The sequence below is a fragment of the Lissotriton vulgaris genome, chromosome 11 (assembly GCF_964263255.1).
Source record: "Lissotriton vulgaris chromosome 11, aLisVul1.2, whole genome shotgun sequence".
Classification (NCBI taxonomy): domain Eukaryota; kingdom Metazoa; phylum Chordata; class Amphibia; order Caudata; family Salamandridae; genus Lissotriton; species Lissotriton vulgaris.
Genome location: NC_141699.1, coordinates 655,128,469 through 655,155,387, shown reverse-complemented (window position 1 = coordinate 655,155,387; position 26,919 = coordinate 655,128,469). Strand labels below are relative to the sequence as shown.

Sequence of the window (26,919 nt, the reverse complement as noted above, 5' to 3'; positions counted from 1 at the left end):
ATAAAAATGTGCTTATCTTACCACAAAGGAAGGAGGGATGACAAAGAGGGCTCACCGTTACTGGAAAAGGTTCCTCAGTACTGCTTCTCCCACTGCCACATCCTATTTGCAGGTGCATCAAGGCAGTAATGTCGGGTGAAGGTATGAGTACTCTTCCAGGTAGCAGTCCTGCAGACATCCTTGATAGGTACTCCTGCAAATAAAGCAGTGGAGGTGGACACTGCTCTTGTAGAATGTGCACGAACAGGTGCATTCAACGGCTTCCTCGCCGCCTGATGACAATACTGTATTGTCTTTGAAACCCATCGAGACATTCCCCTTTTTTACAAGGGAAAAACCTCCCTCCTCGGGGGTACTATAAGCAACAAATAGTTGGGAAGACTTGCGGAAAGGCCTTGTTCTTTGCCCGTAGAATTTCAGGCAGTGTTGAACATCTAATGAATGAAAAGCTTTTTCCACTGCTGTTGACGGTTGATGGAAAAAACGCTTAAGAATCAGTGGTTCATTTAGATGGAAATCTGTTGGCACTTTTGGAATGAATTTGGGATTAGTCCCGAGGACAACCCTGTCCTTCTTGGAATGCAAAAACGGTTCTTGTATCGTGAGAGCCTGTTTTTCTTTAATTCCTCTGGCTGAAGTGAGAGCTCTAAGAAGAGCTAGCTTCCAGAATAAGAATTTCTGGTCCGAAACAACCCCTTCATGAATAGCTTCATAATTCGTTCAGCCCACAGTGATGGACTCAAGGAAGTCATCTATATCGAGAAATTGGCGCCAGGTGTACTTTAATAGAAGAATGGGCCAAACCAGCTTTTGCCAACATCAGAATATATGGAATAATTTGATGTGCCTCTGAGTTTAGAGGATGTATATTATGTTCTTGGCACCACAAACTGAATCTCTTCCATTTCATCCTATCTGCTCTGTTTGTAATTTCCGCTCTGGCATGTGCTAGAATATCTCTGCATTCTGCCGAAATATCTAGGATGCGGAATTCACATTATTCAGGAGCCAGGCCGCTTATCGCAGCGATTTTGGGTCCGAATGAAGCACTTGTCCCCAGGACATTGTCCAGAGTGACGATATTGGTTGTAGACAAATTGGGCGATCCTCCGATGGCAGGAGCAACTCCGTGAACCAGTGTTGTCTGGGTCACCATGGAGCTATTAGTATTACCTTGATCGGTTCCTTCTTTATCTTTGTGAGAGCACGTGGCAGGAGGAGTATCAAAGAAAAGGCGTAGGCAAAGACGCCTGACTATGTTATCAAAAACGCATTCCCCCAGATCCCCACTGGTGATGCCAACTTGCAAAAAAACGGCATTTTGTGTTCTGAGCTGTCGCAAACAGATCCACTGCTGGAACTCCCCACCTGAAGAAGATGCTTTGCAGTATGTCCTGATTGATCACCCACTCGTGGCAGGTCGATTTTAGTATACTCAGAGTGTCCGCTTTGACGTTCTGATCTCCTGGAAGGTGTTCCACCTTTAGAGGTACCCTATGTTAGACAGCCCACTTCAATATCTTTTGTGCTTCCCACAACAGGGAGAGTGATCTTGTATCTTCCTGCTTGTTGAGATAGTGCATCGCAGTCGTTTTGTCTGTTCTCACCAGAAAAGACGTTCCCTGAATTCTTGGTAGGAAAGTCAGTAAAGAGTGCAAAAAAACGATGGATTTGGGCCCATATCTCTGTACTGGGGTGAATGTATGACATTGTTCTGCATTCTGTCCATCAACTGTGTTTTTTGCAATTTTCGCCCCGAGTGGGCTGGGTATGCTCAGACGTGAGTCCCAGGCTCTCCACATCACTGGAGTCAAGCTATCCAGGCTGAAGAAGGCTGATAGCCAGAAACCGGTCCTTGGATGCTTGATTCTGGTCTAGGAAAGACATGGCTTGGTAGTTCGGGCTGGACTGTTCCCATGAGGCACAGAGTCAAGGCTGATTTGCATATAGCCAGTGTCTGACCTAGGGTGGTGTGGAGTGCAAAAAAACGATGGATTTAGGCCCAGATCTTTGTACTGGGGTGAATGTAAGACATTGTTCTGCATTCTGGCCATCAACTGTGTTTTTTGCAGGAGAGTCAGTAATGCCAAGCCTACCGCTTCGAGATCAAGCCAGATGATGTGAAGCTGTTGTTCTTGCAATTTCCAACATACGCTGATCTGCAGGTCCTGAACTTAATACATTTCGATTTTTCATATTTGCCCATTATTCTGCGTTCGGGATCATTTACCTGAGAAACACAGTCTTTCTACTACAGTCTTTCTACCATGTTCGCGATCACGTGATCGGAACTTGACAGCCAATTGTATTGCGTCCTCTTTGTTTTGAGGAAGCATCACAGAACACCCTGTACACGAACAGGAACCGGGAAGATTAATAAGAAGACGCTACGCGTCTCGGAAGTAAGTCCGTTGACTGTATATGGAGCAACATGAACCCTCGTGTAGATTCTTGAGTGTTTACCAATTGTTTCCATATTTCAGTTTTAAGATGACCGCGATTGACAACCGTTTTCCTAAGGTCATTTAAATATTTCATCTCAAACATGTAAGTACACGCGGAATCGTGTGCTCCTTTTTCTACACTTAATCACGGGCTATTGCCTCACTTTGATCACTTTTGCTTTCACCGGTTTGTGACACTCCGTTGGTATTTAATACACCCAACACAAGGTTTTTACACCAGAGCATGCACAGAATGCAACAGTTATATGTTTTTTGTTACAGTTGAACAGGACATGAGTGTAATTATGAATATCTCTTGTTTGAATTCACCTTTTAGCACATGTTCCCTGATGAAGGGCAAATCAATGCCCGAAATGCATTGGAATAATAACTGTGATGTTTAACAAATCTACATGAAATGAAATGAATTTCATTTAACTGAAGACAACATATGAATTCTGAATAAACATTGACATAAAGTCTTCAAGAAAACTTTATTCGTATTTTTTTGGAAAGAAATCCCTGACTAATCATCAAGGAGATTAAGGTGTGCACCGGGGGATGCGACTGATGGGACCATCAGAGGCACTTCTTTTTTCATTAAATGACAGGCGTCCTTGACAAGAGACGTCACCCAGGGAGCACTCGTAACTGCATAAAAAGAATTTTTTTGAAAATGTATTTGAACTCAATTGAACATTTGGTTGTGCACCAATCTCTTTTTCTTTACATTAGCACTTTGAAGTGGTAATGGTCACCGGCTACTGCAAATCGAAGATACAGTTTAAGAGAAGGATGAATGGGGATAGGGAAAATATGCATCCTGTAAGTTCAGAGTGGTCATATGATCCCCTGGGTTTAAGAGTAGCAGAATGTCTAGGAGGATCACCATCTGGAAAAAATTGCTTCTTAAGGTAAGTATTCAGAGCTCTCAGGTCTAGAATAGGACGCCATTGGAGAGCATTCTTCCGGACTAGGAAGAAACGGAAGTAAAACCCTTTTCGTTTTTGGAAGATCGGCACCGGTTCTATTGCTCCCTTTCGGAGCATTGTCCAAATCTCCAAACGCATCTGAGATAGTTGTTTAATCTTTTGACTTCTTGGCGGTGTCGAAGGAGGGAATTGAAGAAAATTGAAGAGTGTGTGCGAATTATATTTTATTGAAGGCCCATCTGTCCGTCGTTATTTTCTGTCCATAATGCAAATGGGAAGCAACTCTTCCACCCATGGGAACTTGTGGAGAGGATTAGCAACATGTAGCCAGATCCAGGAGGTTGTCATTGTCTTTTACCATTGTTTTCCCCTTGACGACCTCCTCGTCCTCTAGAAGCAGACTTTGTATAGCTCCTTGTTTGTTTTTAACCCTATTGTTGACGATATGGTTGTGATGATGAGGAATAAAAGGGGTTGTCTTTCCTGTTGATAACCCCATCTGTAGGATGAATGGCCTCTTTCCCTGGCGTCTCGAAAGGGCACCTTACGGTATTGTAGTGTACCCAGGGCATTTGTAGTATCTATCTTTTTTGATTCCTTGAAATGCCTCATCCACTTGTTTCCCAATAAATCTTCTCCATCAAAGGGGAGATCCAGGATCTTAATTTCGGACTTCTGGTCTAAAGGCAGTCGCTCTTAACCACCCCTGATGCCTTAGCACCGCCGCTCGCCTCCTGTCTATTGTCCTCTGGGAAGAGGTCCATGTTTTGTGCCATATAGCCCACATCTGCCTGTCTTATCTGCCCAGAATAGCAAGGGCATTATCTGCTTTGATTAAGAGAGCAGACATGGATGAGAATCTCTTTCCTGCGTTGCCCAAGCATCTCCCCTCTCTGATAGGAGGTGTTGATATAGGCGCAGAGGGATTCTTAGATTTTTGTTGCGCCGCTTGCGAAAACACAGAATCAGGTTTTGGATGGCCCAGTAAACACGCTGGTGTTTCTAAAGGAACTTTATATTGTTTCTCCAACCTAGCGAGCACAGGCGTAACTGTCGCCGGTGTCTTCATCACTTTTAAACCTTCTTTCCACACATGGCTAACAATCGGGATAGCATGGACTGATTTTTGGAATGGCTCCTTGAAATCGTATAGGAAGCATTCTGTTTGTATTGTAGCCATAGGAAGCTGAAACATCTTGCAGCTCTCTCCATTATATTATGGAACCTGTGGAGAATCTACCGGTCCTGGGGAGGGAGATGCCGGAGATGGAATCAAGTAATCATCCCATTTTTTGTTGGGATCTGTTATTTCTCCCTCTTCCTGGTCATCATCATCCTTGGTGACCGGATTCTGGTGGTGTATTATTTGAGGAGTCGCCGGCCTAACTTCTTGTTGTGGCTCCCTGTTTTCAACTGGAGTAGTAGGGATGGGATTTCCTGAGAAGCTGGTGTCGGCGGAAACCTCTTTCGATAATCTGCCAGCATAAACTGCAGATCCATCATCATGGAGGATGGAATACCAACCATTTCTTCATGGTACTCTTGGCGATAGTGCTGTTGCTGAGAATTTTGCGACTCCCCATATCCCTCCTCATAGTCATCCGTCGTCCTCCTCTTCCTATGAATCCTGCTCTTCAAGCAGGTGCGTTGGCACCAGAAGTGTAATCTTACTTTGGGGAGGAGATTTCTGTAGTAATGCTCCTCTTCCTGATGATTTCTAAATTTGGAATTTCAATCGTCGACGAGCGCCGTCGACACCAGGCGTAGAGAGCTATCCGTCGACGACGACATAGTCATCGTCGTCTATGTTCCCGTCGACGATCCTGTAACCGGCATCGACACCACCGTCGACGACCACCGCCATCGTCGACGCCGTAGACGATACCGCCGTAGACAACGCCGTAGACGGTACCGTCGACGCCGTAGACGATACCGTCATCGACGACACAGTCGTAGACGGCGCCGTTGTAGACGACGCCGTAGACGGAGGCAACAATGTTTTTGATATGAGTTTCACCTCAATCCTCGACGATGATGATGGTTTCTTCGGCGACGATCCCGTTGACGATATTGGTTTCTAGGGCCAGATGTTGGTAAATGGCAGTTACCGATTCGTAAATACCGAATTTTACCGATTCTGTATTTACAAATCGGTAAATGCCATGTAGGTAAATATTCAGTAACAATTACCGAATCGTTAAGATTCGGTAATTACCGAATCAGTATTTACCGATTCAGTAATTGCCATTGATTCTGTAATAGGCAATGATGTTTTTGAAATGAGTTTCACCTCAATACTCGACGATGATGATGGTTTCTTCGTCGACGATCCCGTTGACGATATTGGTTTCTTAGGGCCAGATGTAGGTAAATGGCATTTACCGATTCGTAAATACCGAATTCTACCGATTCTGTATTTACAAATCGGTAAATGCCTTGTAGGTAAATATTCGGTAACAATTACCGAATCATTAAGATTCGGTAATTACCGAATCTGTATTTACCGATTCGGTAATTGCCATTGATTCCTATGGGCTTTGAGGCCCATAGGAATCAATGGCAATTACTGAATCGGTAAATACTGATTTGGTAAAATTACTGAATAGTCAAGGGTGGCAGGGTGTCTTTTGACACCCTGTTGCACCCCTGATTCAGGCTTGTGTGCCATGTGACACACATACATGCCCTTAGGGCATGTATATTTGCCACATGGCACAGGTGTACATGCACAGATTTGCATATACACAGGTATTCGTTATTTACCACCAACTAGTAGTTGGTGGTAAATAACGAATCCTTAAGGCCCTGTGGCACTGTTTTCAGTGCCACCTACATCTCAAATTTACCGAATCGGCAACTTTACAGAATCGGTAATTTACCGATTCGGTAAATTTACAGAATCAGTAAATTTACAGAATCTGTAATTTTTAAGGCCCCCTACATCTAAAACTCCAAATACCGGTTTGTAACGGCCGAAATCGGCCGTTACCGACCGGTATTTGGCCACCTACATCTGGCCCTAAGTCTTTACCTCAGGAGGTATAGAAGACGGCTTCCTAAAGGGTTCTTCGACCAGAGGAGGTGATTTTTGATGGCTCAGAAGTCGTCTTTTTAACATGGTTTTTCCCCAAAAGCATGTCCTTTACTCTCCTTTTCCATAGAGTAAGGAGATTTTTAAGGACTGCGCCCAGAAGACCCATGAGTTGTCTTTTTGAGGGCCTTCAGGACGTTTTCCTGAGGAATGAGTTTGAGGAGATTTTCTCCTCTTTTGAAATCGCCTAGATGTTGAGGATGACGCCTCATCACTGTCACTGGAGATAACCTCCTTACTGGCCTTAGCATTTGACACCATATTAAAAGGCGCCCCTCATGATCTCTCAGAAACTTACTTGAGAAAGAGCAACATACCTTGCAGTCTTTGGCGTGCTGGTATAGACAGTAAATGCAGTCAATGTGAGGGTTATCAGTGTAGAGCAACTTCTTGGAACAAGTTGTACAGGCTCTAAATAATCCTTTTGAAGATAATCCACAGTAGAACAGAATCCAGTAGAATTCCTAAGAACAACGTTATTTACTGAAGTTGAAATCACAGAATTTGAGCAGAGCTCAAAGGAGACTCCCTAACACAACGTGCAGTAGAAAATCTGAATGGCAAAAGGTTCTCTAAGGAGTGTTCTAGAGGGTGAGGAGCTCTGATTGGTTCAGGGAAAAGTTTGGTCCTTTTTTGCATAACTAAGGCTATGGGTTGCAAAAGGGAAATGGGCCTAGGCCTCTTTTCAGTTTGCTATACTGCTAAGCATTGTTTTTTTATGTAGCGGTGACTCCCGTCTCGACGATGGGGAATGATTCAGGTATGTGAATCTATGAAAGCTCCAATACTGGAGTAATAATCGCTGGCTTAGTATTGATTATACAGTATTTGCTCCCAAAAAATGAAGAAAGTTATTGAATTGTTCTACAGTATCTCTGTGTCCTGAATATTAAATACTGAATTTTATACTGACAATGTCTTCGGGATGAGCATTGGTGCCGAGCCTTCAGTACGTTTCCTATTATTCTCTTTCTTTTCTCGGCTTTCCTCTTTTCAAGTTTTTACTAAGAATGTGGTGTCATTTCTACTTATCTTTTAAGAAAACGTTCTGTATTTCCCCTCACACTAACTAGCTTCATATACTTCCTAGAGAACAGCGGACGCAAAATTATACTTTGTATGTAACAAACTGCAACTTACAGTGTCAACAATATTGATAGTGGCCATGATGTGGTGCAATACTGAAGTTTCATTCCTTTGATAGAATTCAAACTGAAAAAGACAACAGTGGAAATCATTCATTACAATCTAACAAAATCAGAATAATGTTTACGAAAAGGTAATGACAAGCATATTGCAGTGGGTATTAATATTTTTGAAAGAAAACAAAGTACATACAGGTTGCAGAGAGTATAAGGGCTTCAACATTTAGTATGTAGAGTAACAAACCGTCACTTATAAACCGGACTCCAAAGCAATGCTAAGACTTTTCAATGTACTTAATTTCATATAAGATCTATTAAAATCTACAAATCCTACCTGTCAAGTATGAAAACGTATCATTTGGGTTAAATACAGTAGCGTGGCTGTGCTATTAACACCCACCGTACATGCTTATCTACTTTATCCAGGAACAGTGATATCAGATGTGTAGACTCTGTGCCCTGGACTGGTACATCCAGGGGGTATCCCTCAAAATTCTCTTAGTATTATTAGGTTGTAAAGTTCACTGAAGCTTAAGACATACCAGTAATAGAGGTGAAGGTGTTCAAGTAGGAAAAAAACATACATTCAGATATATTGTTAGATGACCATTACAGAAAACCCTTCCCATGAGCCTCGTGAGGTGGATAGAGCGCACCATTGCAAGACTTCAAAGATAACTTTGATAAGGAATACGATTGTTCCTTTACCACTGCAAGTCGTTTGAAATGATGATTCATGGAGCCCCTTTCAAGTGTAATGTTCTATAATGGATGCAAAGTGATATGTTGCTCTGCCATTAAAAAAAAAGAAGATGAATAAAGATTCCCTCCTCGGTTAATTAAAAAAAATTCAAGTTCTTTGTAAATTTATTAACACAACATGTCCGTGCAGTGCCTGCTAGGGTGCCCTTCTGTCCCCAATAATGTGAAGCCGAGAAATAGTTGGAACAAATGTCTAATCCGGGTTTCTCCTGCCTCAACAGTGAAGGTTAAAGGATGGGTGGGGGCAGGAGCTACGATGTTTGAAGTATGAGTCTGCTTCTTGTGCTTCTGACATCTCCCAGAACACCTCTGTCATCCTTCAAAGCCACTCTGCTGGCACTCTAGCCCATTCTGCTTTTTCTACTGGCCCTCTTGAATCCCGAGCCTGCTCTAAGTCATACTCAGCCAGCTTTTGATGACTGTTAAGAGTGCAATCTCAGCTAGTCTGCTGCTACTTGGGGGTCTTTAACAGCTCTCAAATTACCACAGCTAACTCTCACAGACATCACAGATCTTCAATAATACCATATTTACCATCAGTCAACCCTACGAGATCCCAAGCTTATTCTCAGTTACCCTCAGAGACCCTATTCTAGCATTAAAACACCTTGTGCCAACCACTAAACAATCCATGGGGACCAACAGATAACCAATAGAAACCCCCTTACATTCAATAGTAAAGCCCTCAATGACCATAAGCTCACCCTTAGCATGCAATCAGAAACTCAAAGCCTGCTCCACAGACCTTCAGTGCCACCAGAGCCTAAGATCTCCCCCATGAGCTCTTACCTACAATCAACCAGCTCTCTGGATCCTCAGACCATCACTAAAAAACATCAGTTACAGGGATGGTTTAGTTAGGTTCAGATTTTACATATGCAAGACCACAGAAATTCAGCAGTTATAATTATCTCAAGTAACTATAACTCTTGCCTTAAGGTAACTATGACTCACACCCCCACCATGCACATTTTAACATCAATAATTTCCCTGTAAATGTTGTAGTTATATTATCAATGATGCCATAGAAGATGTCATGAGTAATATAATACGTGGGGTATTTAGCAATGCTTGGCGAAAGCACAAGTTATTGTTACCTAATGGCACAAGTTATAGTAACTTGAAATAACCATAACTGCTAATTTCTATAGTTTTGTGTGTGTAAAATTTGAACCTAACTATAACGTCCCTGTAATCTTTGATTTCTTTAGTGAATTTTTAAGGTTTAAAAAAAATATATTTTCCCTAACTATAATGTCCCTGTTACCTTTGTATTGTCAGTGAATTTCTGATGCTATTTCCTAACTATAACGTCCCTATAACCTGGGTCTGTAAGTGGGTGTGTGAGTGGTTGTGGAGGGTGGGTGTGTCTTATCGGCTGTGCAGGTCTGTGAATGGGTGTGTGAGTGGCTGTGTGGGTATGTGAGTTGGTCTATGGGGGTGTGAGTGGTTGTATGGGTGGGAGAGTAACTGACTGTGAGGGTCTGAGTGGGTGTAAGAATGGTTTTATGGTTCTGTGAGTGGGTGTGTGAGTGGTTCTTTGGATCTCTGAGCGGATGTATCAGTGACTGTATTGGTGTGTGTGAGGGTGTGTGAGTGACTGTATGGGTTTGTTAGTGGGTGTATGGATGTGCGAGTGGATGTGTGAGTGGGTCTGTTAGTGTGTGAATATGTTTTGTTTTTAATTGGGGTCTGGATTCACGGATCAGCCGTGGATTTAGATGGGGGCCGCACTGAGCGCCATGGCGGATCCTCACATTTTTCCTCACTTTTGTCCCTATCAAACAATTAGTGTTCTTATAAAGCGCAACTACTCACCCGCGAGGGTCTCAAGGTGCTGGGGGGTGGGCGGATGGATCTGCTGGCCCTCACAGATCCTTCCATCAGTCCAACGGGGATAGGATACTTCCTCGTTTCTATCCTATTTCTACTTTATCCCCCCTCCCGGGAACCATGTCCCGATTCTCAACTTTTCTCTCAGGTTGCGGTCAGCCAATAACGGCATTGCTGCTGGCATGTGGATCTGCAGATCCTTCGTGGTGGATCCGCAGTGGATTTGTGTCTCTAGATATAAATACATCTTTTATCTTTAATAACTCCAAAACTACTGAACAGATTTGCATCAAATTTCAAAAAGCACTCTTAATGGACCTAGATCTAGCTCTAGCAAATTTGGTGTAATTCTGTTTAGAGGTTCGGGCTGTAGTTGTTTCTATATTCCCTATTGGAAATAGCATGGGGAAAATGCGTTTTGAGACCCCCTTGCTTGACGAATCACCCCAAAACTTTCCAAGCAGCAGCTAAAGTGACTGGCAAAATAGTTATGAACATTTTGTTAAGATTCATCAAACAGCACTAAAGATATTAGCACAAAAAAATCCTATGGAAACTGGGTCCAGTAGGAAACATATGTGTGTGTGTGTGTGTATACACACACACACACATATGAACCAGAAAAACCAGAAAGGTTACAGGGACGCTATAGTTGGGCTCGGATTTCACTCACAGCTATAGTTACGTGAACAAAACTCTAACTTATGCCCCTGCAATGCACTGCTTCTGACCTCATATATTACATCACAAATAAGATGGTCAGTGATATCACTGATGACATCTCAAATGACATCACTGATGACATCATCCAGTGAGTGTGTTTTTTTAAAGTTTCTGTGAGTTGAAGATACATACTAAAATACTGCATACGTTAAATTACTATTCTTTATATACTACTACTGAGTGATACTTTTTGTAAAAGATGTTATCTGAGTGGCACTGTGACTGTATCAGAGTGGGTGTCTGAGTGGCTGTATGGGTACCTGAGTGGCTTTATGGGTGAATATGTCGGCGTATGAGTAGCTGTTTGGGAGAGTGAGTGGCTGTATTGGTGAATATGTGGGTGTATGAGTTGCTGCATGGGAGAGTGAGTGGCTGTATCTGTGGGTGAGCGTTTATGCAAGTGAGTGGCTGTATCAGTGACTGGTGGATGTGTGAGAGGTTTTATGGGTGGAAGAGTGCGTTTGTGAGTGGCTGTATGGCTGACTAAGAGGCTGTGTGAATGGCTCTATGGGTGAGTGGATATGAAAGTGGATGTATGGGTAAGAGGGTGGCTGTTTGAGTGTATATGTAAGTGAGTGGGAGTGAAAGTGGCTATTTTGCACAGTAAGTATTTGTGTGTGTGGCTGTATAGATGAGTGAGTGAGCACATAAGTGATTGTATTGTATGTGGATAGGTATGTTAGTGGTTTTGTGGAGGAGTGAATGGATGTGTGAGTGGCTGTATGGGTGAGTGAATAGCTCACTTAGTAGCTGTACGGGTGTGTGAGGGGTTGTATGGGGCTGTGAGTGGTTTGTGGGTGTGTGAGTGGCTGTATGGGTCTGTTAGTGGCTGTGTGAGTAGCTGTATGGGTGAGTGTGTGCATGTCAGTAGTTGTATGTGTCTGTAAATAGGTATGTGAGTGGTTGTTTGGGTGTGTGATGGGTGTATGAGGTTGTATGGGAGTGAAAGTGGTTCTGTGGATGATTTACTCAGTATGTCACTGACCATGTGATAAGTGACGTAATATGTGAGGACATAAGCAGAGCATTGCCGGGGCGTAAGTTATAGTGGGCGCTGATAACTATAAATGCTGAATTTAAATGGTTTTGTATGAGTGAAATCTGCACCTAACTATAACGTCGCTGTAACCTTTGTTTTTCAGTGAATTGCTAAGGTTTCTTAAAATTCTATTTCTTAACTATAACGTCCCTGTAACCTTTTGTTTTTTCAGTGAATGTGTATGTTTTTTTAAATGTTATTTTCTAACTGTAACCTTTAGAGGGGTTGTGTGAGTGGCTGTATTGGTAGGTGAGTGGGTGTGTGAGTGACTGTGTGAGTGACTGTATGGGTGTACATGGCAGGGTATGTGGGTGTAAGAGTGTCCGTGTGGATCTGTGAGTGAGTGTGTGAATATCTGAGTGGGTATGTGACTAGATACATGAGTGCCCGAGTAGGTCAGTGAGTTGGTGCATAAGTCTCTGACTGGGTCTGTGAGTAGGTGCATTAGTGTTTTTGAAGGTCTGTGAGTGGATGAATGAGTCTCTGAGTGGATGAGTGAGTGGATTCATGAGTTTCTAAGTGGCTCCGTGAGTGGTAGTGTGAGTCTGAGTGGGTCTGTGAGTGAGTGTCTGAGGGGGGTGAGCCAGTGGATCTGTGAGTGAGTGAATGAGTCTAAGTGGGTCTGTGTATGGGAACATGAGTGTCTGAGTGGGTGGATGAGTATCTGAATGGGTCTGTCAGAGCGTGTGAGTCTCTGAATTGGTATGTGAGCCTCAGAGTGTGTCTGTGAGTGGGTACATGAGTGTGTGTAAGAGTCTCTGAGTGAATCTGTGAGTGGGTGTGTGAATCTCTTAGTGGAACTTTGAGTGGGTGAATAAGTGCTTGAATGGATCTGTTAGTGGGTTTGCGAGTGTCTGAGTGTGTCCGTCAGTGGGTGCATGAGTCTGAGTGGGTTTGTGAGTGTATGAGTGGGTATGACAGTGGATGCACAGAAAAAAAGTAGGGAGGCCCTCGGGGATAGGTCCTCGTGCTAGCTACAGCTTGTCTGTAGTCTGCTATCCTCTGCTACCTTTGGGTTTGTCTCCTCTGCTCATTTCTGCTTCATTCCCCACTCCTGCCCTCTATTTTGCCTTTCTGCCCGTTATTGTGCCTCTTTCTGCCTATTTCAGCCCTTTATTCTGTCCCTTTCTGCTTGTTTCTACCTTTATTTTGCCTCTTGCTGCTCATTTCTGTCCTTTATTTTGCCTATTTCTGCTAGTATCTGACCGTTATACTGCCCCTTTCTGCTCGTTTCTCACCTTTATCTTGTCTTTTTCTGCGCATTATGACCTTTATTCGGCCTCTTGCTCCTTGTTTCTCACTTTCAGCTTGCCTCTTTCTGCGTGTTGCTTACCTTTATTCTGCTTCTTTCTGTTTGTTTCTCCCCTTTATCTTGCCTCTTTTTGCTTGTTGCAGACATTTATTTTGCCTCTTTCTGCTCCCTTCCGACCTTCCTCAGGACCGCGGGAGAGCCTCCAGGGCCCTCTGGTCCCAGCTGGCCTCCTACAGGAGCCGGCATTCCTGCTGCATGCAGGAAGCTGCTGGAAATGCAGCACTCTGCATGCTGGAGAAATACTTTCATTATTTCTCCCTGCCTGCATATCTGCCGGCAGGGAAAGAGATAAAACCTCAGCTTCCAGCGGGCGGGAGCACTTTGACAGCTCCAGCTTGCTGGAACCAGAGTGTTTGCTTTTACTTGGTGGGAGCTGTAACAGCTCCCGCCAAACAAAAGCAAACAGCTACCTTCCAGGGGGGGAGCAGCCTGGGACATAGCAGGAGCAAGCCCTGGTGAGTGGCGGTCCGTAGGGCCATTGCTGGCTCCAGGAGGGGGTATGCGGACCCCTCCTTGTCTTTTCATGAGCTGGCCCCGGGGAGGTGGTCGTCCCCAACGCCATTTTTGGCCCGATCGGGTGCCCGCACTTCACACCTCCCACATGACTTATACTTGCTGCCCCTGTGAGGTGGTGGTCCATGGGGTGTGGGGTTTGCGTTGCTCCCTGCTTATTATTCATATTAAAAGTTACATATAGAGGGGTCCCAGTTACAGCAAATTAGTTACACCAAACAAAATTTGCAAAATTAAACATTTAGAACTCTTAAGTTTGAGAGATGTTATTTATTCACATCCTCAGTCATAGATTAGTTATGCATACATTAGTTCAAATTTTCACACATTTAAATGCCCAAAGAGAGGCGAGGGTGAAGGGGGTACAGGTAGGGGGAGTGCTTGGTGAGGATCGGGATAGTGTAAAAAGAATAGAAGTCACATGTGGTCACATCGATACATTTTGCAAGTTGACAACACATGGGCAAGTTGGTATCGCCATTACACACTTCTATACATATATATTCCTATCCCAATGGTTCAAACACAGTCAAAAATGTTCTGTTGAGTTTGGGTAGGACATGTAAAAGGAGTAAGTCGACGTTTCGACCCCTGATGGTGTAGGATCACTTGCACCTTACTGCGGGGTCTTCATCAGGACTGGAGTGGTGGTGAAATACTTAAGAGTCAATCCTCATTGATGCGAGCCTGCGAGATGCTGCCAGCCACCATGTCCGCGATTTAAGCACGGTACGGGCCTGTTTCACGGTTAACGATCCAAGGATTGACTCTAATTATTTCCTCACGAGGTCCTTTGAATAAACAGACCTCCAGGTTGCTGCTCTCTCTGATGACCGGAGCCCAAGGGCCCATTAACTTCCCCCTCTCCATGTTGCCACATAATTGACAGTGGCACTTTTTGGTGCCCTTGCCTGGCCCCTCCCCCCCCCCCCCCCACCTTGTTCACCACCACTCCAGTTAAGACATTTGTTATTATTGTTAAATTCATTGTACAAAAATCAAATGTCATAAGAATGAATTGGGTCAGATGTATTTGCCTGTTTAGATGATTTTCTATTTTTCTTGCAGGTTCTCCCAGTATTGTATCAGATTGATTGGTTTTAAATTCTCGCTTGTAACACTGGCTAAATAGTGATTTTTAACCTTTTTTCAAAATGTTCTATTGAAACTGAATAATATAATTTTTTCAGCACTTTGTTTTTTTTTTTAAACAAACTTTATTGAGCCTTTATTCAGGGTGCATTACATCATGGCAAATGGTCTTGGCATTTTACATTTTTCATTGTGGTGCAACATGACCCATTATTCATTATAATTAAGTGTACATACTTTGAACCTTTTACCCATCAGTTCCATGACATAAAAACCTACAATATAATAAACACGGCATTTGGATTTATCCATGATAATCACTGATGTCACTAACGTGTTGTGACATGAATTTGTATTTTTTATCCCTAAAACAAAGTTAACTACCCCCTCCCTCTTCCTCCCCCCTTCCTGGTCTGTCAGTGTGTTGTCATCTAGTTAGTCTCATAGTCATGCGGTACCACGAGTGTCAACCTATATCTTCGGTGCATCAGGGCCTTTCCATGTAGTCTATTCTGATTGTCCCTGTTGGTGTGATGGATGTCATAGCGGATCAGGATAGTGAATCTAATAATGGAAGTGGGATATCCGATTGAGTGAAGTCTTCTATCATAACGTCCCAGTCCATGGAGATAGGACGCTTTCGCATCCCCCTTGCCTCCTCCTGTCTAAGTGCAGCGCTTTCTGCATTACCTCATCTGATTACCTCCTCTCTCCATACTTGTAGTGGGGGGCTCTTTGAAGCTTTCCATCACATAGTAATTGTTCTGATCGTTCCTATAAGCGCTAAGTCCAGAAATCGCAGCTGCACCCTCTGGGCTTTAGCACTTTGCCTTTGATGGTGGTGGTATTATGTTCTGGTGATAGGATTATGTGCATGAATGTACATGTTTTGGTAAACTAGATTGCCCAAAAGGGATTTCTTTTTGACTGAGGTCTATAGGGTACCCTACTCCTTTGGCAGTAAAGAGCCCCTCTCATTTTTTGTGCGATAACTTCTGAATGAGTCTACCTAAGGGAGTCAAGTAAGGTATCAAATTAATTGTGCCATTAAACTCGACCTGATGCCCAGGTTGAATTTAATGTCACTATTAAAGAAAACAATTTTTAGAAAGCTACCACCCTGCACTCCAGCTAATCCTGTGACCTCACAAAGGTCCTGACACACAGGCAGATTTCTGACCGCCAGAGGAGATGTGTGATTAACTTACTGGCCCCGTAAAAAGAGCAGCTGCAGCAGACCAAGATGTTATGTGAAAACAATCCTAGGCAGTCTAACTAGTATGTAGTTTTTCTCAATCGGCAGACCAAGATGTTACCACCTCTCCCAGGATGGTCACTCGGGGTGTTAGCCCAATAGGCAAGATTCAAAGGGCCGACTGCAACAAGATCACTGAGCAGAATGCATGCAGCTCCTGAAGACAATTAGGAGACTCGAGCAAGAGAGGGAAAACCCGTCTCCAAACGGGTTTCCCCGTGGGCATGCAGACCACTGGTAGCCACACCTCGAAGGTGGGCTACTGTACTCCTAACAACCAAGAAAGGGTTGTGCCATTTTGAAAAGAGAAAGAATGGGGCACTATGTGATAGCTAGATGCCACACATTGCAGGAAAAACATCACTGGTAGGTGGTACCCAGTAACCTATTGTCTAGTGACCTTGTGGTCCCCTTGGGCCTCTTTCCTGAGATAAATGTGGCACCTATGAACCCTTGCCCGTCTGATCATGCTGGAATCCAAAACAGGACTGAAGGACTGCCCTGCTGCCCTTAACCCGCACAAAGAGGGCCTAAACTATCAAGAGGACAGCACTTGCTGCACTTTTGGGCAAGTGTGATTGGGACTTTGCCTGTGGCTCCTCACTCTGGAAAAGTTGGTTTCCTGCCTTCAACCACATCAGTGACTCCAAGGATCAGTTGGCTGATCCCCAAGAACCAGTTGCAGGGGCACAAGAGCTGAAAGAGCCCAAACTGACAATTTGGTAGCCACCGCAGAAGTTTTGCCGCTACCAGTTGTCAGGTGCCCAAAAGGACAAATCTGAGATAGTCAAAAAGTGCACCAGTGTCTGCCAGACCAAGGAGAGCTATCCAAGTCCAGATTTGTCACACTCAAAGGACACCAGCCCCCACCTAAGGATCTAGCCCCAACCGCGGTGCAAGGAGACCAATAGTGCAGCATCAGCTAGCCAGCTACTGTAATGTAGAGGACTTTGAGGGACCCAAAATCTCTGCAGCTAAAGGCACGCTCATCACCAGTGGACCAAGGAACCACCACAGAGACACCCCCATCAACAACACCACAGCTGGAGCATACTTTGAGCATCTTTTGCCTGCATCCTCAGCATCAGGAACAGTCTACTGATAACAATGACAGTCATACTGTAAAGTTCAGAACTTGCTTTAAAAACGCTCTGGTGGCCAGGTAACTTTACAAAGTATTCTCTCTGCTCCCCTAGAACTTTTCCCTGATGGATTTGGTCACCCAACCCGGTCAGAGTACTCATAGTAACTCTTTCAAATTTCCGAAAAGTTTACAAACTTTTTGTTGACCAATACTTGTTGGTGGTTGCATTTAAAATTGATAAGAGCTTCTGAAAGCTGTATCTCTGAATCCTCCGGTGGATTTTGATGATCAAGGCTTTTAAAAATAAATAAAATACGCTCTAGTTTTATAAATTATTGTTGTGTCTCTTTATTGGTGTGTGACTTTCTTATTCTGTTGTTTGGTGCTGTTAAATGCTTCACACTATGTTCCTTTGTGGCTCACTGGTTAGAGGAGGCAGACCCTGATGCAGAGGTCAGACCCGGGACCAGGGTTCAATTCCCGACGCGGCAGGGTCTTGAGATCAAAATGTCCACGGACTCGATAATTCTCGCCTCGGTGCCTACTCGAATCATGGGTTCACACTCTGCAACTCTGGGGAATAGCTTGCTTAATCTCCACCATGGCCCCACCGCGATGGGATGCCTGGTCTTCACCTTGGGGATGCCCAGTAGGGGTTATCTCGCAGGGAAAGCCAGGACGGGTTCCCAAAGCAAGCGCTAAGAGACCTGTCAGTGATTTGGCGCGATATAAATCGAAAGTAAGATAACATAACATAACATACCTTACTGCTTGCAGCTACAGCTACCCAGGGTTGAACTAAGGTTAAGTAAACGATACTGACTGGAGTATTTGCGAGCGTGCTCCATGATAAGGCCCTACAGCCATATTACATAGTACACCCAAATACTCACACTATGTGAATGCTTAACACTTGTTCCTCTGTGTAAGCCTTGCTGCTCAGGGCTGAAGCTACCGAGGATTAAGCGGAGGTTTTTACAGACGAAACCCAAGGGTCCTAAAGGGGTGGTAAGGAGGTTACTCTGTGAGGTTGCACTACCACACCATTTAACACACCCCATTTCCTCACATTGGTGTCTAGCAGTTGGATCCAGAATGTGTGCTATACAGCTGTTAAAGTTAAAACCTCTGGGAATCCGCATAGGTAGACACCTAGAAAAGAAGTCCTTGTGTTTTCCAATTAGTTGTCAAGTTCCACAGTCTGCAGAGACATTGTTTCCAAGGAGTTGCTGAACTTTAGAAAGGAGTTTTAAAAACTGTGACACAGTTTCCAAAAATTAAAAAAAGTTTGAAAGAGTTCAAAAACGTTTAGAAATTTTCCTGGAAGTCACTGTAAGCAAAGGGAACATAGAGCTTGACATTGCCAATCTGTCCACCCTCAAAAGGAAGGCTCTGATAGAATTGTGTAAGGACTGACGAATTAATGTGAGAAACAATGCAAGTCAGTCAAAGATAGCTTTATTCGGTATTTGACAAACACCATATAAGCAAACATTACAAAATACAATTAAAACACCAACATTAAGCATTTACGTACAAAAATTCCTATTCGTTACGCTAGTCATTCAATTAGTCTAGTATTAAAAACCATAAAAATTTTTTTGCTAAAACGTTTGGTACAAAGATTAATTCATTAACTTGATGGGAGGTTGAGGTAAATATGACATATTTATGTATTATATGGTGTTATTAGGCACAGAATAATACTCCTACAAACCCTCAGCCTTCTACTCGCTTCTCATAGACCCTCTACATTTTATAATGAACGACAAAAATTTTATCATCACTCCAATAGTGAGCTCATCTTGGAGCAAATACAATCTATGGAGGGCTGCTTTACAACTTCTCACGCCCCACAACTTTAGTAGTGGCAACAGATGTTTTTTTCTCCCCCACTGATAATACTTGCAGAATAGGATACAATGTATGTTAGTCTGGGTAGCTACTCCATCACACGGGCATTTTATCAGTTTCACTGACCAATCATTTGAGACAGGGAACGTTATTAGCCTGAAGAAGGAATCTGTCCTCAAACGTGCTAAAAGCATTCTGTGATAACAAGAGAAATTTGGCGCCAAATAAGGATGAAGACCATGATCGTGGAGGATCTGACGATGGGCTATAATAGTAGACTTATTCCCATCCAGATAATATCTCCTCTCCTCCAGTAGACCAAGACATGTCTCTTTTAATACTTTTTTTGAGATTTGGACACATGAGGTTGGGTCTAGAAAGAATTCTGGTTGGCCGATGGAGTTCAGGAATTTTTTAACATAGGCCAGCCATGGCTGTTTAGCGCCATTCTCTTGCTGCAGACAATCATGAATTACTTCCCTATTGAAGGTCGTGTCCTCGCATGTCCAGATCGTGTGCCACAACATGACTGGCGCTATCTTTATCAGATCACTAATATGTGATCTGTCAAGTTCGTTGTGGCAAATAGTAGTAGATGTGGAACGCGGAACTCCTAGGAGATACCTCAGAAAAGCATTCTCCACCCTTTGGATTTCAGAGCTATCTGCGAGTCCCCAAATCCCCGCCCCGTAGACAGCTGTAGACACACATTTTGCTGCATAAATCTTAAGTAGTGTGTCTACCGGTTTCCCGCCAAGTTTTTTGGCAAATTGCTTAACCGCCCCTATTGCGCGGGCAAAGGCCAAATTTCGGGAGGTAATCGCTGCAGACCATGTCCCTCTATTGTTAAAAATAATACCCAAATAAGAAAAGGTTTTGGACATTGCTATCCTTGAATCATTAACAAAGGTTTTGCAATCTGGTACTTTTTTCCTGGTGGTGCATGACATCGTAAAAGTTTTCCCCACGTTTATTATTAGGCCTCTAGAGCTCATAAAGGTTGCGAAGCCCGTTAGTGCCTTTTGGAGTCCCCGCTGAGTGCGTGCCATAATCACCGCATCATCAGCGTATAACAGTAGTGGGACTGCAAATCCGTTTATCTTAGGGTAATCAACCTCCAGATTGTTCATGGAAACTGCTACCTCGTTTATGTACAAATTGAATAAAAATGGTGCGAGAATGCAACCCTGGCGAACACCCTTTGCTATTGGAAATTTTCTGGTTTGCTCGCCATTTTTGCCGTATCTCACCGTGGCGCCTGCGTCTCTGTACAGTTCCTGGATGAAACTTAAAATGTTTTTATCTATCCCCATTTTGGTCAGGGTTTTCCACAGGATTCCATGATCCAAACAATCGAATGCCGAGGTTAAGTCGACGAATGTTAGGAACAGGTTCCCTTTTTTTGATCCAATGTATTTATTTATTATAAGGGACAGGTTTAAACCCTGCTCTATGGTTCCCACGCCCGACTTAAAACCGTATTGAAATTTTGATAGTATCCCGTTGCTCTTGGACCAGGTTTGTAGTTTGGTTAGCAACACCCTACCTGCTACCTTCATTAAATTATCTAACAGGGAAATGGGGCGATAACATTTTGGGTCTTGTCTGTCCCCTTTTTTAAATATTGGGATGACTATCGCTTCATTCCATGTTTTGGGAAAGCCTAGTTTGGTGTAAGCATTGAGGACATTTGCTAGTAAGGGGGCCCAGAGGTCTGCGTTCCCTTTAAACAAATCAATAGGGACTCCATCAGGCCCCGGGGCCTTTAAGCTTGCGCTCTGGGAGATCGCTTGTTCCAGGTCTGCAGGGGTGAACATTACTTTTAGTGGAAAGTTTCCCTGTGACTGTGAGAGAAGCTCTCTCCCCGCGTCCATCTCCTCTTGTGGGATCAAATCAAGTGATTCTTTCTTATAGAGGGAGGTAAAATGATTGACCCAGACATCCTCCGATATGCCTATTTCCAGGGAATCTACCTTCCTATCCAGAAAGAAGGGGGCATTAATTTCTTTCCAGAAAGACGTGTTGTCCCTTAATGCGCTTGCCTTTATCAGGGCTTCCCAAGCTGCATTTTTAAGTTCTTTCTTCCTAGTTAGGAGGGTCAGCTTGTAAGCTTGTCTGGCCTCCTTGACTCGGCCGCTATCCCTAGGTACGGTCTTTAGAGCCTGTAACAGTGCTTTGTGTGCATTAGTACAGGCTCGATTGAACCAGCCATGTATTCTCGTTTCATCCCCTACCTTTAATTTTTTAGTTAGCTTAGTGTTTATTGTGGCTTTAATCTCATCATATGCCTGTATAATTTGCTCGGGGTTGGTGCTTAGTTCCAGACAGGTGGTAAATTGTCTAGATTCTTTCTGTACTAAATCTTTTAAAAAGTTTGTGGGTTCAATTTTTGCCCATTTAATAGCGTAGCCATTTTTCCTGGCCAACGCCACTGAACGACCATGCAGTATATTCTTGGTACTTATTTTTTGGGTACCAGGTTTCCCTAGTTTAAGGGAGGTACTGATAGGAAAATGATCGCTTATTGCTAAACCCTCCGTGTCAAAGCCCCCCACCCAGCCTTGATTCCTGTTGGAAACTAGGATAAAGTCAATTACCGTGCCTGCCCCATGGCCAAAAAAAGTTGTTTGAAACGCTACGGGTGGCTGGCAGAGTTCATTTGCAAAGGCCAAATCCCATTCATGCATGAATTGGTTTAACAAATTCCCCCCTAAGGAATGTTCAAAGTGCGTAGTGGGATCCCCTTTTAGATCAAAAATGCCACAGTTTTTTGTTTGACTATAGGGACATAGGTGGCAATTGAAATCCCCTGCTATGAGTAAGCAGTCTGCCGCCTGGCCGCCTCTCTTTAGCAGTGAATCCAATTCCGCTATTAGAGTTTTAACCTCAACTTTTGGCACGTTATTATAGAGGTTTATCAGAAAAAAGGATCGCCCATTTGATTTAATAAACAGGCCTTGTAATGAGCTCCCTACACCTGTTTTTGGCCCACTTGCCTCATATCTGTTCTGTTCTAAGTTACAGAGGTTAGAAGTAAAAATACACAGTCCCCCAGAGCCTCTGCCTCGGTTACCCTGGATCGAAGGAACGTAGAAAGTTCTAAAACCCTCAATATGGGTCTCATCTGGGTCCCAGCACTCCTGTAGGCAGATTATGTCCTGCCTCTCCAAAAAAGTTAGGAATGGCTAGTCCCGCACTTTTTTCGCGAGCCCAGCAATGTTCCATGATGTTATTTTTAGCGAACATTTCCCCTCATTGGTTGGACGGGGTTCTTCCTGCCTAGTTAGTGAGACAATGCCCACGGGCGGGGCTTCAATCTCGTTATCAATTTGGGTCTTAGTCCTATCTGCTGTGCTCAAGTATGGGATTGTGCTGGTAATTTCAGTTGTGGGCCCCAGTCCTCTCTCCATCCCTGGCATACTGGGTTTTTCTATTAACTGCTGGCCTGACCAGTTTCCACCCTCCGTGTCTTTCACTAGTGTAATCTCTGTCGACACGGTATTTGTGTTTTCTATCTGGGAGGGGACATCATGGGTCTTTAATTGGGCGGCAGTGACTTCTGATACCCCTGTGGTAACCATTATTGGTCAATCGACCATATCTAAACAGTCGTATCTGTTCCTTGTGGGAACCCCCCCCCAATAATCAAAATTTGGGTTGCCTCTACTATGGTACCAGGGGCGAGAATCCCAGCCTCTGTTCCAGCAGTTATTGTTGTTCCTATTTCTGCTTCTATTGGTATACCCCACCTGTGTCCAAGGCCAGTCTTGGACATCATCCCAACCAGTTGTATTCTCGTAATTGGGAATATTTAACGGTGGATAGAAGAAGGAAAGACGCTGTACGTCCACCCCCCCCCTTTTTTCAAGCGCTGGCCAAGAAGAGATATAGTCAACCATGGCAGGATCGTCACAATTGACTATAACACAGTCACCCTGTAGGCTTTTTTTCGTGTCCCCAATCCAAAACACTCTTTTAACTGAGTTGATTCTGCTAAGATGCGATGGCTGTATAGGTCTGTTTTGGCTAAGCCATTGCAGAACTTTATTTCTCAGTGACCACGGGGGCTCGTCCGAGCCCTCTGGCAATTCTGAGACCCCTGTTAGAACAACAGTGAACGGGGTAGCCTCAGGTGGAAGGTGGTACGGCCGCCTGAATCTAGAACCCGTCCTCTGTTTCCCCTGCGCTTGGAGGGGCTGAGTTTTTTGTGATTTATGAGAAGTCTCCTTTAGGTTGGCTAGCTGGGTATTTAGAGCCACTAGGGCTGGGGTGGGTTGTACGTTATCACTGGTGGTAACGGGTTGGCCCTTCCCCTCTGCAGTTTGGGGTTTGGGGGTGTTTTGTGGGTTTTGTTTGACGCTTTTAGTAGTCTGGGTGTTTCCTTCTTTATCTTGTCCACTGGGCTTTGGGCAGACAGCTGGTAAGGTGGGTGGTTGAGTTGGTTTAGCCGGTTTAGCCGGTTTACTTGGCTGTTTGATTTTCCCCTCCCCCATATCTAGGGTACTCAGTGTCTTCTGGGTGAATGCAGGAGTATTTAGTTTAGCGAGTTGTTTTTCGATTATCCTTATGCTTTTCTCCAGGGGTTTCAGATGGTGTTTTAACAGTTCCCCCATACTATTTGTGAGAAAGTCATGTAGTGTCACACAAGTGGTGCATGGTTTTTGTATACCACCTACTGCGCCTAGTGTATCTAGGTTCCCCAGTGGCGTGATATTCTGTGGGGGCGTGTTAGTGATCACACTATTGGTTGGTGGTGGGGTTTGCAGGACTACGATGTTGTTATTATTCTTATTCCGGTTGCAGGGGTTCACACCGTTAGGTGGAGCTGATGTGAACTCGTGTGAATTCAACCCCTTGTTTGACCTTTTAGGTATGGCACCCTCCCTATCCCCCATGGAGTTGGGTTCTAAAGCCATTTCATGATTGTGTAGAAGTTGTAAATCTGGTGTTTTTTCCAGATCCTCCACAGAATCAGAATCTGAACCTAGTGATAACTGTGTTGCTGACAGGTCCACAGTATTTGGGACTGTGTGAACTAGTGCACTTGCTTGATTCAACAGGGGTATGATCGGACCCTTTTGCATTGGGGTTTGTGCTGAGGCCAACGGGCCCATTGATGATCTTTTCCTGGCCATCTCCAGTTCGTGAGACACCCGTCGATCTATTAATTGGATGGTATTATCAATGACAGCATTGGCCTTATTTAGGAATAGGTCAATGGGTCCAGTTATATCAGTAGTTTTATCTGCCTTTTTGCTTCTGGTGGCTCTAGTCATGATCGCACGCTAAACGTCTCGTTCTTAAGGGACAAGACGATAGGGCACGGACAGACAGGTCTCACTATAAACTTATAACTGAGATGATGAATAAACCCCACAGTTTCTATCAGAACCAATCTACAAATGGCTGTAAGAGAAAAACGCAAATACCGTGGCCCAGTCCAGTCCTGCACAGTCTGTAACGGGCTGAAACGGGCCCGCCCTTGGCCCGGGCTTCGCCTCGCGCTTCTCCACGCGCGCGTCCCGCGTCGCGTGTAATGCGCTCCAATTTATGGGGAGGTTGGTGCACGGGGGCGTTACCGCCGGGGGAAGAGGCACCAGGTGTAGGAAGCAAAGGCTTCTGGGCCTCGCAGTCCCCCGGTGCAGGCAGCCAATGGAGATGGGGTCTAGCGCTTGCTGGGAGCTGACAGCCTCCGTCGAACACGGGAGAGCTCCCACCAGCAGCACGACCTCGATGTATTCAGGATGCAGGCAGAGAGTTTACACGCAAAGCGCTCCTCGCTTCTGGTGCTGCAACAGATCCCTCGCAGGCAATGGCAAGTTTGTGAGTGGCACCCGCGGAGCGGGTGTCACAAAAAGTTAAAGGCGGCAGGTAGGGGGCGTTACCGCCGGGGGAAGAGGCACCAGGTGTAGGAAGCAAAAGGCTTCTGGGCCTCGCAGTCCCCCGGTGCAGGCAGCCAATGGAGATGGGGTCTAGCGCTTGCTGGGAGCTGACAGCCTCCGTCGAACACGGGAGAGCTCCCACCAGCAGCGCGACCTCGATGTATTCAGGATGCAGGCAGAGAGTTTACACGCAAAGCGCTCCTCGCTTCTGGTGCTGCAACAGATCCCTCGCAGGCAATGGCAAGTTTGTGAGTGGCAACAATGCAAAGAAAAAGGATCTGGTGAAGTCCCTCAAGGCGTGAGAGGAACCCCACAGAGCACCACCCGCTCTGGAAAAGGAGATACCCCAAGGTAGTGTGGAAGAAGAAATAGGAGGAGGATGCCCTCCACCCCAACCCAAGGCCAATATTGCACTCTACAGCCATCAGTGTGCGGAGCTCACTCAGCAGCAGGAGATCTCATCAGGAAGTAGTAGGAACTCCGGAACTGCAGGAGAGAGTTCTGTCCCTGGAAGAAAGGAATCTGGACCTTCAGGAAAGAAGAGCCAGCTGGGCATGAGGCCCAAAGAGAATGGTGGCAGCAACAGAGGCACTAAAGTATCTGACAAAGATGCCAGAGTCCAATTGCCAAAAGGAATGGGCCCTTGTTATGTACCAGGGGATAACATAGTCAAGTGGCTTGCATCATATGAAAGAGCTCTCAAAATGAGGAAGAGGGGTACACACCACTGGGAAACACTACTATAGAAGTAGTACCAGGGTTTGGTAGGTATAGACTGCTTATACTTCAGGATGAGGTAGCAGAATCCTACCCACATGTGAAGGCAGGACTTGTCGAGTTCTTTGGTCTCACTCCTGAGGAGTACAGACAGATGCTTAGGACATCAAACAAGGGGGCAACACATACCTGGATTGACTTTGTAGATACATCAGTAAAGGCACTGGATGGTTGGACGGGCTCTAAATGTTTGTGGTCAAGGAATACGTCTTCCCAAATTGCCCTTCAGATAATTTACACCAACATCTAGTAGACTCCAAGCTAACTAGCCCAGGGAGCTGGACAAGACAGCTTATAATGGGGTTAGGATTAGAGTACCCATGAAGACCCAGGGGGGTGACCTCAAAAAAGGGGGTTAGGCCCACAGAAGGGAAAGGAAGGAGGTAGTAAACCTACCAGAGAGGTTCTCTCAGAGCCCCAGAACCCTAAAGGGGTGGGGGGTCTAAACCTAGCCCACCTATAGTAAGCAGAGTAGTGAGAAACCTAGGTAGGCCTCACTTTTGACGAAGAGGAAATTGACAGGACCCTGGCAGCTCTGACCCCTTTTGACGGTTTGAGTAACTGTGACCCTGGTCCTAGCAATGCAGACTGGGATGAGTTGGCAAACCATAGAAGAACACAGATAAAAACAGCATTGCATGGTCTACTGATGACCTTATACCTGAGGGCCAAGGCAGCACTTCATGGCCTTATAGTTCACAACGAACCCTTCGTATTTCAGCACGATAAAGCCTTTAAAAAGGATTGGTCCCTAATTTCATGGCACTGCACCAGGGACTGATTGTTCCTTATCAGCAACAAGAACTCAAAGTAGGCATTCAGAAATTAGAAATCCAACTGAAAAGTTACAAGACCCAAACAGCACTAAAGAAAAGACTGGATGAACTTAATCAACAAATGAATGAATCAGAGGTCCCTTTTAAAGAAAGCAAATTCAAGAAATTGAAGAAAGACACAGCAGCCTTCAGCCATGAATACGTATATCCCTACAGACGTGATGATTATGTAGCCAAAAGATCCAACAGCGAACAGGGAACCAACAGTGATCTATCAGACACAGGCTCTAGCGACTCCTACTCCATCCTTGGAAGTAACCAGAAGAACCAGAGAGGAGTAACGCAACACCAGAAGCCATTCAGACCCAGAGGAAGGGGTTGGGGCCAGTACCAAGAGCCCCCGGT

General features: G+C 44.6%; 1 protein-coding gene across 1 annotated transcript in view; it reads right to left on the bottom strand.

The window, feature by feature from the left end:
* Window positions 1-26,919, bottom strand: part of LOC147683291 (disintegrin and metalloproteinase domain-containing protein 9-like) — a 2,469,977-nt gene that overhangs the window by 1,755,975 nt on the left and 687,083 nt on the right. Inside the window, exon 8 of the mRNA XM_086944815.1 lies at window positions 7,608-7,679. Within this exon, the coding sequence (XP_086800941.1) occupies window positions 7,608-7,679 (72 nt within the window). The remainder of the gene's footprint in view (window positions 1-7,607; window positions 7,680-26,919) is intronic.